Source organism: Aptenodytes patagonicus, chromosome 6 (assembly GCF_965638725.1).
Source record: "Aptenodytes patagonicus chromosome 6, bAptPat1.pri.cur, whole genome shotgun sequence".
Lineage (NCBI taxonomy): Eukaryota > Metazoa > Chordata > Aves > Sphenisciformes > Spheniscidae > Aptenodytes > Aptenodytes patagonicus.
In genome coordinates this window covers 24,525,729-24,539,596 of record NC_134954.1, presented here as the reverse complement: position 1 = coordinate 24,539,596, position 13,868 = coordinate 24,525,729, and the positions used below count along the sequence as shown (strand labels likewise).

The window sequence follows — 13,868 nt, the reverse complement described above, 5'->3', positions numbered from 1 at the left end:
GGTCGACATGGAGAGTACAGGACCGACAGAGCGTGTGTGTGGATGGAGCATTCTGTGGCTGCTGTGGGGGTGTTCCTCCGCTGTAGTCGGTGGTGCGGGGTGCCCTGTCTGACCTCCTGGGGAGAGCTACAGCTCCTGTCCAAACGGAGAGATTAGAGTCTGCGAGAGAACAGGGACACCCCCAGGCCCCTGAAATTCCAACTCCAGAGAGTTACGAGTGAGTGACTGGCTTGTGTTTCTGTATTGTGACTTGAAAACAGACCAAAAATATTAAGGCCTGGATTGCTGTGACCCAGGATTTAAAGATGTAGTTCAACATTGTTCCGCACAGTAAATACACATTCTTATAGTGGTGACTGAGTTGTTTTGTTGCACTGTTCTGCACCATTATGTCTTTGGAACAAGACTGACCCTAACTGTAACCAGCCAACTGCATGCATTTCTTAGATGTTAAACGTGATCCAGTGGGAATTCATTGGAAACAAGTAAGTGCTCTCGTAGAGTTCAGGGCTTTGGTTGTGTCTTACTCTTCTATTGACTACTGCTATTTGGGCAAAGTTGTAAATACAGTGCTGATCCAGGAACTCTTTAACTGGAAAGGAGTCTTCAAGTAAAGCCAGAGAACAAATATTCTAACAGGTTTTTTTCTTCAATGCTTTATAAAAGCAATTTAGCAGAAATAAAACTAGAGGTAAGGACGTCATGAATATCCCATGAATCCCTGTTTTCCCCAGTGAAGAAAGCTGAAAAATGAGGCAAGGAATCAAAGCAGTTAATTTACTGCTTATTATAATGCATTTTTCTGGTTATGGGTGTCATAAGCATAGTCTGAGGAATTATAAACTGAAGGAGCAGTGTCTCTTAAGAGCTCTAACTGTACTGGGCAATACAGTCGGGGGGGAAATCCCCCACGATTGTGTACTGAATTCTTGAATCTGAAGCTTTAGCCTTCCAGTGAAAGCACGTTCTAGGAGTCCTGCGGGTGCCAATGGGTGCATAGTTTTAATTGAACGATACAGTAATGCTCACAAAGTTTTTTCCTTTATTTGCAGTGCATCTGGTGCAAGTGTTGTTGCCATTGACAACAAAATAGAACAGGCAATGGTAAGTAAAAAAAAAAGTTATTTCCAATAGGATTAGTGGTTCGTCATTGAGCATAAGTTTCTAGCTGTATTGTGTTTCTGTGAGTCTGTAACCCTTCAGTCGGGTCAGACTGAGACTATCGTTTGAAAAAAGGATTTTCTGTATCAGCTATGGGATGACACAAACCATGCCTTTACTGTTGGCCCAGAAATGTTCTTAAATGAATTTTCCTACGAATTTCTATGAACAGGCTGATTGAACTTAAAGGGGTGCTGAAAATAAATAGTGCATTTAAGTCTCTTACTTTAGCGAAGTTCATCACTAGTTTTTCTGAATTGTCACTTACGCTATGCCATCCTTGACATTTTGTTCAGCTTCAGTTACATCTGTTTAATTTTTGCTTCTGCTGATTTAAAGGCTTTCTTATTTCTTGGTTCTCGTACACCTCAGTGCTTGGGATTGTGTAACACAGACTCTTATCTCCAGGTCAAAGCTTCAGAGCTGATGCTTTCATTTTGAGTAGCTGGAACGTAATTCTAGTCCTTGTCTTCAGCATCACCAAGGTGACTAGAACTTAATGCTGAATGCTGGAAACAAAGCTTTTGATGTAAGGGCCACTTTACAGTGAATAAAAGGGCTAGGTTATTTGCTCTTGAAGGCTAATTTATTCATATATTTTTAGCGACAAGTGCTTTAGTTTTCCAGGCTTACCACTTACTTCAGTGAAAGCAGTAAAATAGTAAATCCTGGGGTTGGAGTGGAATGAAACTGTTCTTTCACTTGGTGTAACTGTTAACTTGTTCTTCACAGGATCTAGTGAAAAGCCATTTGATGTATGCAGTAAGAGAAGAAGTGGAAGTCCTGAAGGAACAAATAAAAGAATTAGTTGAAAGAAACTCTTTACTTGAACGAGAAAATGCACTGTTAAAATCTCTTTCAAACAATGATCAGTTATCCCAACTTTCAACCCAACAGGCCAATCCTAGTAGCACTTCACAAGCGCAAACAGTGATAGCACAGCCTCCGCAGCCAACGCAACCTCCACAGCAGCCGAATGTCTCCTCAGCGTAAAGCTTTCTTGCCTCCTTTGAAAACAAAAACCTGAGAGCAGTCTGTCCTTGTGTGCCACTGATGTTCTTTCGACTTTATATGAAAGCGAGTAGCCATGCTTCTGTTGTGTGTTTGGCCTTTTCAGTATTAGACAATCATTCTACAAGAGCTGTCCCTCACTGATATATCATGAAGTGCAGTTGGTGTCCGTTATGTCATCAGTGCACAAGGGAAATCGTAGAAGGAGTTACTAATGCAAAGAATGCATTTGCTTGGTGTGCAGGAGTGAGGTCTTTAAGAGCTTTGGTGGCTCTCCAAGGTTTCCATTTCCCGTGGATTACTTTGAGCCTTGCTATCTGGTAAGAAGTAACAATTCATCTTAAGAGCCACTGTTCTTTCAATATAAGTAACATTTGCCTACATTAGTTTCATTTACTTGTTTTATTTATTACAGGGCTGCTATTTTCATAATGTACATGAACAATGTCACAGAACTTTTTAAATTTTTTTTAATAAATGTATGTATCAGTAAAATGATAGATGGGATTGCGTTAAATAGATAAAATGTTTAGGCAATAATTGAACAAAAGAATCCTGGCATATTTCTAACACTAATGGCAATTTACCTTTGGTATTTATTTACGGTAGTAAAGATCCAGCTTGAATGTAAATTTTGTATAGAGTGTAAGTATGAAGACCATAGTGCATCTGTACAGGTAGTCACCAGTTATTGTGATATAATAAATAATTGATGGGCTATTTTGATGAAGAAAACTTTGCTCATTTCTGTTTCTACTTTCTAATAGAGAGAAATTGCCATGATTCCTCTGCTTTTTGACATTTCGTATAATTATTTTTTTTTTTTGGGTGGGAATAAAAAGCTGTGAAATTGTTCAACCTACTTTGTAACCAAAGAAGCAAAGCTGTGTAATTGAGTTTTTTTTATTTTATAATGCACATTCTTTATGTATTTTTATTTAGTGTTTTCTCATTCACAACTTTCTTTGCTGTCTAGCATGATCTGCATGACCTATAATCTTTGAACCACTTTCGTACCTCATGTTTTTATCCAGCACTCTTATTGTAATATGTAATAGTCTGTGAACAATGTCAAATAAAAAAGAAAGAACAGCTGGTGTTGGTGGAGCTGAGCTAGTGTGCTATGCACTAGTTGTTTAAAAAAAATAAATGAAGTGAGCCATCTTTTGTTCATTTAAAATGGTGTTTTGAATTTCGTATGCAGAAAACGTTTTGTTACATTGCAGATTTTAATGTATTTAATAAATGCAACATGCAGATTAAGTGCAGTGTATACTGAGTATTTAAATTAAAAATGTACATTTCATAAATACAGTTTCAAGAGAGACCATCATTTGTGTAAACTAACGCAGTGTGTCAAATTGATGTATAAATATATATATTTTAACACATTTTCTGAAATTAAACTGCAGTTTTGTTGAAATTTTTTTGGCTGTAGATGTTGTTACAGTGTAACTAAATTCAGTAGTACTTTTTTTTCTTAACAAAATGGAGAAAGGTAGCTTCAGCGAGCCAGTAATAGAATAATGCCAAAATTATAACTGCTTCTCTTGCAACACACTTTTATTCTAGGAAAAGCATAATTCTGATGCTGCCAGTGACCCTATTGGTTTTGGTTTTGTGCTGATATATATAAATTAACATTTGGCTGCGTGCTGGGGTGTTGAAACAGTTTGGTATCTCGGTGTGTTAAAACCAAGAATTTACTTTTGAGAAACACCTACAAGAGGAAACCGCACAGCATGCCTTCCCAGGCAGGCGTCACGGGCACAGCTCTGAGTTGTCATCCCAGTGTGCTGCAGTCCAGTTCACTCTTGAGCCTGTACCTATTTTGTCAGGTTGCTTGCAAATGTTTGCTTCAATATATTATCCTTGTATATGTCTAACTCTGGTCAGGTTCATGTTAGGTAAAACAAAACAAAAGAAGGAGCACTAAAAACTGCAAGTTTTGGTGTCTTCGGATCTCAAGGAAGCATCCTTGTCCCATGTTCCAGAAACTTAGAGCATCACACTTTCCTGGTAAGCATCAGTTCACAGCACAGTTCAAAAAAGCCACGTGTGTGTGTGTGTATATTAAAAAGTACTCACTGAAGTAATACACTAAAATGATCTTCGCTTCAGTTGTAGATTGGTGCTCTTGGCCTGCTATAAGCATGCATGTATACTGCTGTAAATCCTTCAGTGAAACAAGAGCTTTGCATGCAAATTAGAAAACAAAATATTTCAGTAGCTAAGTGTATTTTCCCTCAAGTGTGATCAATAGGTCATTCCAGCTATACAGTAAGGATGTAGCTGGTAAAGTAAGTAAAAAGGTACAAATTGGGGGACTTCTGGGAACAGATGAATAGTTGATTAAAACTTTTATGGAGGGAACACTAACTGTCAATTAATTCTTAAGGGGTGAAATAGAAATGAGACATTTGAAACATGGCTGAAGTTGTTAATGTCCTGCTGATGATAAAAGTAGAGAATCAAGCCGATGCGAAGACAGTCCTAAGCAGTTCTGTGTTCCCGTGGAGCTGGTGCCTGTGCATCTCCTCTCCCTCCTGTAACCTTGTTGTGACCTTGTTGTGTGGAGTTGTCTTTGTGTGAGCTCTGTTGCACAGTGACAGTTAGCTCCACTTACACACAGGTGTTCTGGAGAGGTTTTTTCTCCAAAAGAAAAAAGTATTTACTAAAATCTGCTGAAAATAGGGGATGAAAAAGATTAAATTGATCCTGTTAGAAATCCTTTGTTTGCTTCACTCCACTCCTGTCAGGTTTGGTTTTGGTTTTTGGTTTTAGTTTTCTCCTAGTGGTAAGTTGTATTCAGCTCTAACTGCCAACTCAGCTTGCTGTGTGAGAACACTATAAAATGGTAGAAAAGGGTCTTTGAATTGCGGCTGTCTCTTCCTGAGAGGCAGTCTGAGGCTGCTGCCTGGGGAGAGGAAATAGCAGTTCCTCAACGCGAGAAGATCATCTTGATGTTACTAAATGTTTGATTTCAGAGAGGAGGAAGAAAGGCTTGTTGACAAATGATCATGTTACTGTCAGGCTGTATTGGCTGCTGCGCTGCTTTGTGCACACGGTGTCAGTCAGCTTCCCGCTGCTGTAAAGCCTTTCTTTGTTGTCCTTACGTGTGACAGCACCAGCGATGTCAATCAACTACCCGTCAGTGTTTGCATCGCATGAGGCGGGGCGACAAAGAGATCTGTGCACCCCACATTCGGAGGTCTGGTTGGCGCTGCAAATGGGCGCTGGCAGCTGTGCCCACTGCTCCTTGCTGCTCAGTGTCAGCTAATTGCTTTCCGGTGCTCTTTTGGGAAATGACCGTGTTTAGGGAGCTGTGTGTGAAAGTGGGCTCTTAAGATGTGATGCTGTCCTCTGCGGGAAGCAGTGCTGTTGCATATTCCTGTAATACATGTCTTCGAAATGACTCCATAGCTTCAGCGTAACGAATAGAGAAGTAATTCAGCTACTGGACTTGCAGTGCTTTGAAATGGGGTTGATCCTATGACTGTGCATGCTTGGCACAGGTGGGAGGGAGAATGCAATTGTGGTGTCTCTGTGGCAGAAAGCACACTAGAGCAGAAAGGTCTTAAAGCGATGACGCTTAGCTTTGTGGTGGCTCTGAAATAGCCCCTGCATCTCAAAGAGGATGTGACAGAACATGCAGGGAGAGGCTACAAAAGCAATGGAGGATGCAGAGGAAATGCTTAATGAGGAGAGCCTGAGAAGGCTGTGACTCTGGCTTGAAGGGGGAGTAGGCTGCGGGAAGGCTGACACAAGCAGCTCAGAAAGTCTCCAGAGAAGGTGACGGGTGAGGTGAGCACAGAACTGTTATTCACCAGATCTCACCTACAGGGAGTGCGTATTTTTTCACGTAGCAGGAAGTGAACTTTGGAGCTGGTTGCCACGGGATGTTGTGGGGGCAGGTAGGATGTTCTAGAAGGGGTTAGGCAAATTCTTGGGCAGCAGGTTGATGAAAAGGGATGTACCCTCTTACCACCTTTACACAACGCTTCTGGCTGTGAGGAAAGGAGCAGGAGGGGAATGAACTGTAAAAGGTGGCTAAATGCGCCTGTCCTTCTTCGTAGCATCTCCTACTGCCACTGCTCCAGACAAAGCACTGGGCTAGTCGGGGCCTGTCTTTTCTGAAAAAGAGCTTTGCTCTTCAATTACGAATTCACAATACTTTGTGGTCTAAGGTAACATTTCAGTCGAGCAACAGTCTAGCAAATCAGCCCCCTCGAATTTTAGTTTGAGCAAGTTTCATTGCATTTCTATTAACATGCCCCAAAAAGACAAGTGACCTGGATCACTGAGGTGTGGGATGTGGCAGTTCTGAGTTCCAGTAGCCAGTACAGCTGTGTTTCCTTGATCCCCCCCACCCCCCACCCCGAGCATGCAAGGGCATTTATTTCTGCTCACATCATGTGATATGCTGCTTTTGTAATTAACAAGTGCTTTTCTCTTTGTGGACAGTCTGTGTTCATGTTAAAGGACCACGAGTTTTCCCTTTCCTTTCTGAAGAGCGCTAGAGAAGTCATGTTTGGCAAAGTCCCAGGTCCTCTGTCTTTCTGCAGCATCTAGGCCAGTTCTTCCTTCCCCAAGTAGGGGGGGGATGTGAGGCTCTGCTGCGTGGTGGCTGAGGTGGTAACGCCATGTCTTCTCTTGTTCATCTGTCAGAGCTGGACTTGAGCAGGCTGCTGCTTTTGTAGCTGATGGCGAGAGCTGTGCACCCAGACCTTCCCTGGCTGACAGGCTTCGCTTGTCATCCGTGAGCAGGAGCCCAAGCTTGCTAGGCACCGGTATTGGGGAGACAGCTCCAGCCCAAATAGCTGTTGGTGTTTTTCCACAGATTCTGCACCATCGGTGGGAATCATTTAGTAACTCAGTTTGACCGGGGCTGCACAGTGCCGCTGAGTTGAGGAGGACGCTGCTACAGGGATTGCTGGGGAGCCGGGAGCCACTTTCCCCAAAACGCCCCGAGTGACTGACGGGGGGGGGGGGGGTTGCAGGCCTCCGTGCAGCGAGGGGTTAAACCAGAAAGCGGCGCTGTGAAAAACAGGAGAATTAATATTTAATGTTAAGCTGCTGCTTTCTCAGCGCTTGTGTCTTAAATTGGAAAAAGTTCCTCCTTGGAGGCGCGACCGAGGGGTCGTGGACCCGCGGCTGCTCCGCGGTCCCGAGGGGCGGGGCCGGGGCCGGGGCGGGCAGCGGGGCGGATGCCCGGCTCTGAAACGGGAGGTCGGGGCCGGAGCGGCTGCTGCCCGGAAAGGGACGAGGAGCCCGGCCCGGCCTACGCGCCGGTACCCGCTCCCGGCTGCGGCGACTCCAGGCACTAGCCCGGGCCGGGGACGCTGACCTCTCGGCAGTGGCGGGGAGACGGCAGCGGCCGCCCGGCCCGGCAGCGGGCTGCCCTCGGCTTGCGGTGTCTGCCCGCGGCCGGCCTGGCCCCCGCCGCGGCTCGGCCGGGCCGCCCGCCCGGCGGTCTCTGCGGCCTGCGAGGTGGCGCGGGCGCCGGGGCCGGGCCGGGCCGGGCCGGGCCGGGCCAGGCCCGGCCGGGCGCGGGAAGCAGCGGGCCAGGCCGGCGGGCGCGGCACAGCGGGGCGGCCGGTGGTGGTCGGGCGGCGCCGAGCACGGCCCGGGGCCCCTTAAGCGCTGCGCGGCCGCCGGGCGCCGCTGTGGCGCGGAGCCGCCCGGCCATGGCGGCCACCGGCCACGGGGCGGCGCAGCGGGCGGGCGGGCCTGCGGCCTCCTGCCGGAGCCGGGACCCCGGTGCCCCGCGGCCCGTCCCAGGCCGGAGGCGAGTCCCTGCAGGAGGCTGGGCCGGTTCCCCGAGGGCTTCTCTCCGGAGCTCCTGGTCCTGCGGCCCCTCGCTGCCGGGGCCCGGGCCCTCCCGGCCCGGCCCCTGGCCGCCGGCCTGCCCAGCCTCCTGCCACTGGAGGTCTGCGAGGTCCCCCGGGCTCCTGTGCTCTTCCCTCTGGCCGCCTCGCCTGCCGCGAGGTCAGTTCCCCGTTGCTCAGATCCGCTGACACGGGCCTTGCTCGGCTGGCAGAGCAGATCCTTCACTCGACCTCCTTTTCTGCAGGGGATTGCCACTATATAGCCTAACCACCCTCTCTGCAATCTGTGTTAACTGACTTTTTTTAGACTGCCCAAGTAACAGCCTTTAAGCTTCCAAGTAACAATTGTTGCAAAAGGTGGGATTATTCCCTTTCTCTAAGTTATTTCATTCCCTCATGGCTGTTTTAAGACGATGTCTGACATCTGGTACTACCAGGTAAGCTCTATATGCCACATATGCTTATGGCTGAATGGATACACATGGTCAATGTTGGCTCATAAGACCAGTTTTATCACTGGACATTTTTAATGTCAGCAACGGGTCAATCATTTTTCAGTTTCTGCCGTGTTGAGGTGAAGGGAACCTTGCAGCACGGTTCTGGCTGCAGCTGGTGCAGCATGACATGATACTGAGGGGGATGTAAAACGCCAGAGACGTGGCTGCAGTCACTGTGCTGCACTGACTGCAGCTGCAGTTCAAGTCATGCAGCAACAGCTGGGAAAGACTTGGCAGGAGAAGAGGGACCACTTGCCTTGTGAAGCAAAACATATGCCAATCCTGAGGCATGTTACTGAAGCGCAGTCTCACAGCCAGCCTTGAGAGGGCTTCACAGGAAAAAAAAGACAAGGCTTTGAGATAAAAGTGAGTTGCATGTGGTTAATAACATCACCTCAAAAGGACAGCGAGTTCAGCTCTACTGAAGAACCTGACCGTACTGCATTACTTTGCCAGGACAGCGTACCGCTGCAGGCCATTTTATCGAAAAAGATGCTTTATCAGTTCCTGGAAATGAGAAGTTGCAGTCTCATGAGAGGGGAAATAAACCTGAGTATCGCTCTCTGAGGTTTTTGAGAAGAAACAAGCCTGGCGCTTTGCAGCATTTGTACTTCAGAGTCGGAGTACAGTTGGGGCCGGCAGGCACCTGGGGAGATGCCCCGGCCCAGCCCCTGCTCCGGCACCACAGGCTGCCCAGGGCCCTCTGTCCAGTCAGGTGGTGACTGTCTCCGAGGATGGAGACTCCACCATTTCCCTTGGCAACCTCTTCCAGGGTTTGATCACTCTTGCAGTGAAAAAAGGTTTTTTCCCTATGTTTAAATGGAATTTCTCATATTTCAGTGTGTGCTCATTGCTGCTTGTCCTGTCACTTGTCAGATCCCCCTGAGTCTCCTCTCCTCCCCCCTGAGCCTCCTCTCCTCCAGGCTCTCAGCCCCCCGGTACATCAGATCAACTTTGCGGCCCTGTGGTGGGCTTCAGTGTGTCCCCGTCCGTGTTGTGCTGGGAGCCCAGCAGCAGCAGCAGTGGGCACAGCACTTCAGAAGCGCTCAGCAGTGCTGAGCAGAGGAGAAGGAGACCTCGACCCACTGGTGATGCTCTTTCCAACCCCAGGTCCTTCCCTGCAGAGCCGCTTCCACCAGTGACTGGCCTCCGGTGGGATTTCACGCTGCCACCAGCAGCCCTGCAAGCCCGGTGGTTCAGCCGGGGCTCAGTCCTCACTGTCCACTTACCCAGCTTGTCCGCGAGGCTGTGATGGGAGGCTGTGTCGAAAGCTGTGCCAAAGTGAAGATAAGCAGCATCCGCTACTGTCCCCTGCTCCACTGAGGCAGTCGTCTCCTGGCAGAAGGCTGGTGGGTTAACTGAGCGCATTTTCCCATCCATAAATCCATGGCTGCTCCCGATCACCTTCTTGTCCTCTGTGTACCTGGAAGTGGTTTCCAGGAGGCTTTGCTCCATCACCTCGGGGTGATAAGGTGAGGCGGACCAGCCTGCAGTTCCCCAGATCCTCCTCCTTGCCCTTCGTAAAGACAGGCGTGACATTTGCTTTCTTCCAGTCCTCAGGAATCTCTCCTGTGGGTGCATCCCGTCGGGTCCCATGGACTTGTGTATGCCCAGTTTGTTTAAGTGTTCCCTAACCTGAGCCTCCTGTGCCGGTGGCTCGTCCTCCTTGCTACACAGCCACCAAAGAGCATCTGCCACTTACAGGAGCCTAGAAACAAAGCAGGGGGTTATTCTCTTTCTTTTTTTGTCTTTTCAAGTTGCGTAGTGTCCCACACAGTTGGACCTTTCTAAGCACGTAGAGTCTACTGGTCAAAGGAAATTTTGTAGTAGTTTCACGTGCTCAAACCAAGTCGCTTTTCCAGTGTAATGCAAAGTTGTTGTAAAATAAAGACCCATTGCCTGGAAGGAATAACCTAGGGTATCAACATCCCCTCAACTGTCACCTTAGAGCAAACACTGCTCAGTGCAGTTTCTAAAGATAAACTGTGTATGCTTCAGATCTCAATGACCCACTGCTGACCACCACTGTTTCCTCTCCTTGTCCCAATAAATGACTAAGCTACCCTTTACTGCCCTGACAGAGTCCCTTGTTGTGAGGACTATGGGAACACGCCTGGAAGCAGAGATCCCCCCAGGGGCTTCAGCCACAGACAAAGCAGACAGTCCTCATCGTGCAACTCCTACAGCGCTTTGCTGTGTCCCTCTTCTAACTAACTGCATTTTCCTGATACTTAACACCACATCATCACCTCCAGAGCAACCTCGCTCTTGTTTTGTCAGTTCATCACAAAAGCAGCTGTGAGCTACGGATCCTTCTCATCCCTTGTGCAATTGCCTGTTCTTGGCTGTAACTCCTGTTTCACCACTTTTCAACATAGAGCACCCCCAGAACACTTTGGTTTCAATCCAATAGTGCTTTTCAAGCAGCACAATATGCCAAACTGCAATTATCTGACAGAGGCCATTGCCGGCCCCTAGTCTGTCAGACAAGGATTGCTGTTTATGCTGTAATTACAACGAAAGCAGCCGCTGCACATCCCTTTATTTACATGTGACTAACAATGTGCTTGTGTTCTTCTGAACCCAGCGATTCTAACGGTGGAAAAAGCACGCTGAGCTACTTCATGGGCAAAGCACCACGAAGGCCAGTGCATTCTGTATTTACACCAAAGCAAGCAAGTCTTCTACAAATATGTTCTTCAAAGCTCAGTAAAAAACAGCGTGAACCACAGCCCCTCATGAGGCTGTGTAAGCGCCCTCATTACTATGCTGTGAAAGTAAACCTCTCCTGTAGAAGCAGGAACCAGTCAGAACCCCCAGGCCTCTGCCGTGTCCCCAGGGACCAGAGAACAGACACGCACGGGAGCAGCCACCTGCCGAACCCCTACGGGGAGATGGGCCGGTCCCCGAGGGGAAGGGGAGCAGCACTGGGTCACTCCCGCGGCCGGAACCCCTGCAGTCGATGGCTCAGAGGCACCGTAGCACCGGCATGGCCCAGACCCCCTAACAGATGAACACGGGCGTTTCCTGCGGCAAAGGGGCTTCCTCTCTGGGAAGAAGCTAATTAAGCTGCACTCAGGGCGAAGCGGCCTAGTTTCAGCACCCAGTAAGGCACCATTTTGCCAACCTCAAAACAAACACAACTCGCATTTGAAAAGAACTTTATTTAAAATCAGAGATTATACATACTTCCCCCCACCACCACCACTTACAAAACATGAGCGTCCAAGAACAAGGAATGCATGTTACCTTGTACGGCTAGGTTCTGGGGCATGCTCTTGGCTGCGCTGGTTTACACCAGTCCCAATGATTTCATATGGAAATATGACAACTCTTACAAAAAATCTGCTCCTTCACAGCTAACAGGCATTTAAATAATCTCTACAGAAACTTTTTTCTATTACTTCTAATGTAACCAGATTTTAAATTTGTTTTCTGCTAAGAAACCTGAAAAAAGAAATCTTCCTGTAGCAACTGTGTACAACAGCAGACTGATTTCAGACTGCCTTTGTTTACCACAACAGACAGCAAGAGGCCAAGACAAAGCCTGGGCCACCAGCAATAAAATACGATCAATAGCAGCATTTTCCACTGTGATCTCAAGTTACAGTCATCTACAGATGTAAGGAGAGCGTTTTCTTTTCTTTTTTGCTTCGGTATCACTAAGAAGGAACTGTGATCATCCATAGGGAAGCAGTTCAGTACTGGATCCATCGTTAGATGAAATCGAGTTGAAAGCAGGATTTCCCTTAAATAGGATTAAATATATATTGCAAGACATACCACACTCTGCAGATGCTGCACGTAAAAGCAGAACTGTGGGCAGGAGGGGCAGGGTCCCTGTACCTGCACAAAACATTCCCATACAACATTGTAAAACTTAAAACTATCACCACTTGTTGAAAGTTGTCCAAGAAGTATTTACAGCACAGTCGCGGCCAGGAGAGGCTCGGTAAGCCAGCAGCTCGGCCCAAGCCGCTCAGCAGTTTGTGAAACTTTAGCATCGGGTTATGTCAGAAACAGCTGCTGCTCGGTCATGCTGGTTTCTAATTAAGCAACACCCACTAACTCTATATGAACAAGCATTTCATATTTATTAGGACAAGAGGTATGGGATAAAATTCTCCGTTGTGATAAGCATTTGAGCGCTAACGCACTGTCGCATGCTGCAGTAAGACTAATCTACGCATACAGAGAGGACGAGTCACTTAGGTAAGCTACAGAATGCTGCATGGCCCAACTGCTTCATCATGAACATGCTTCGTACTCCAGCTACTATAAAAATCCTGGCTTCCGACTTAAATAAAACCATTTCCAGCTATACAGAGACTTAAACAGATCTCAAGACCGGTGTTTACAACAGATGTCAATTGCTAAGTATCTACATCGCATACAGTTTAACATATCTACAGAGAACATGACCGTATACTTCACTGAATAAGTAGGTCCACGATTGTAGATCAACAATATAATTTTATTGCTTTATACATGTGGTGCTGTTCAAGGCACTGTGGCATGGGCTAGAAAACTCGGAATGACTCGTGACGGGACCTGGAATGTGACACGGCCGATGCCGAGCACCGCTCCTCGGCAGCTGCTGCGATGAACCGGGGCTGACGGGGCGCCGGCCGGGGGGGACAGTTCATGGCAGCGCTGGGGGGCGCGGACGGGCCTCGCCCGGCGACGGGCCCCTCACATGCCCATCCGGATGCTCTGGATGATCTGGAAGATGGCTGCAAGAGAGCAGAGGAGGGGAGCGCTCGCCGGGCAGCGCCCGCAGGGGCGGAGGGCAGGCCGCAGCGGGCTCTCCTCGGGGGCCCGAGCCGCCGGCAGGGCCGAGAGGGGCCGCGGGGAGGGGCAGCGCCGGGGCCCACAACCGCCGCCGGGTTCCACCGCCGCCCGGGCTGGGCCCGCCCGCCCGCCCGCTTACCTGATCCGCAGACCACGAAGATGAACAACGCCAGCAGCCAGGGCCCGACCGACGCCTTCTCCTCCGGGGCCGTCCTCTGCGAGCACAGCACCGCCGTCACCCCGACCGCCGGCCCTCGGCCCCCCGCCCCGCCCCGGCCCGGCCCCGGCCCCGGCCCCGGCCCCGGCCCCGGCCCCCCGCGCACCGAGGTCTTGGCGACGTTCCCGCGCTGCGTGATGTTCTTGCTGTGCTTCTCGTTGGCCATGCGGATGCGCTGCTTGGCCACCATGGTGGACCGCCGGCCGGGCCGGGCCGCCGCCGCCGCCGCTCCGCTCGCTCAGCTCCGCTCCGCGCGCCGCCCGCTGCCAGCGTCAGCACCGCGCGGCACCGCCCACCGGAAACACGCGCCGCCGCGGGCGGGGCCGCCTCCCGCCGCCAACCCGCGCGCCCGGCGGCAGCGCT

At 49.1% G+C, this 13,868-nt stretch overlaps 2 protein-coding genes across 4 annotated transcripts in view; one reads left to right on the top strand and one right to left on the bottom strand.

Moving 5' to 3' along the window:
* Positions 1 to 3,486, top strand: part of TSC22D2 (TSC22 domain family member 2) — a 30,779-nt gene extending 27,293 nt beyond the window's left edge. For 2 of the 3 annotated variants that reach the window (XM_076341546.1, XM_076341545.1), the window contains 2 exons: positions 1,053 to 1,104; positions 1,894 to 3,486. In XM_076341546.1, coding sequence (XP_076197661.1) covers positions 1,053 to 1,104; positions 1,894 to 2,154 — 313 coding nt within the window. In that variant the 3' untranslated portion in view covers positions 2,155 to 3,486. The remainder of the gene's footprint in view (positions 1 to 1,052; positions 1,105 to 1,893) is intronic. The other variant, XM_076341547.1, reaches the window with a different exon arrangement.
* An 8,155-nt stretch (positions 3,487 to 11,641) lies between these two features.
* On the bottom strand, positions 11,642 to 13,765 carry SERP1 (stress associated endoplasmic reticulum protein 1). Its single transcript, XM_076341544.1, has 3 exons — positions 13,612 to 13,765; positions 13,428 to 13,503; positions 11,642 to 13,230 (listed from the first exon to the last, which is right to left on the bottom strand). The coding sequence occupies exons 1-3, from the start codon at positions 13,693 to 13,695 to the stop codon at positions 13,190 to 13,192; spliced, it is 201 nt and encodes a 66-aa protein (XP_076197659.1). The 5' UTR covers positions 13,696 to 13,765; the 3' UTR covers positions 11,642 to 13,189.
* Positions 13,766 to 13,868: the final 103 nt, after the last annotated feature.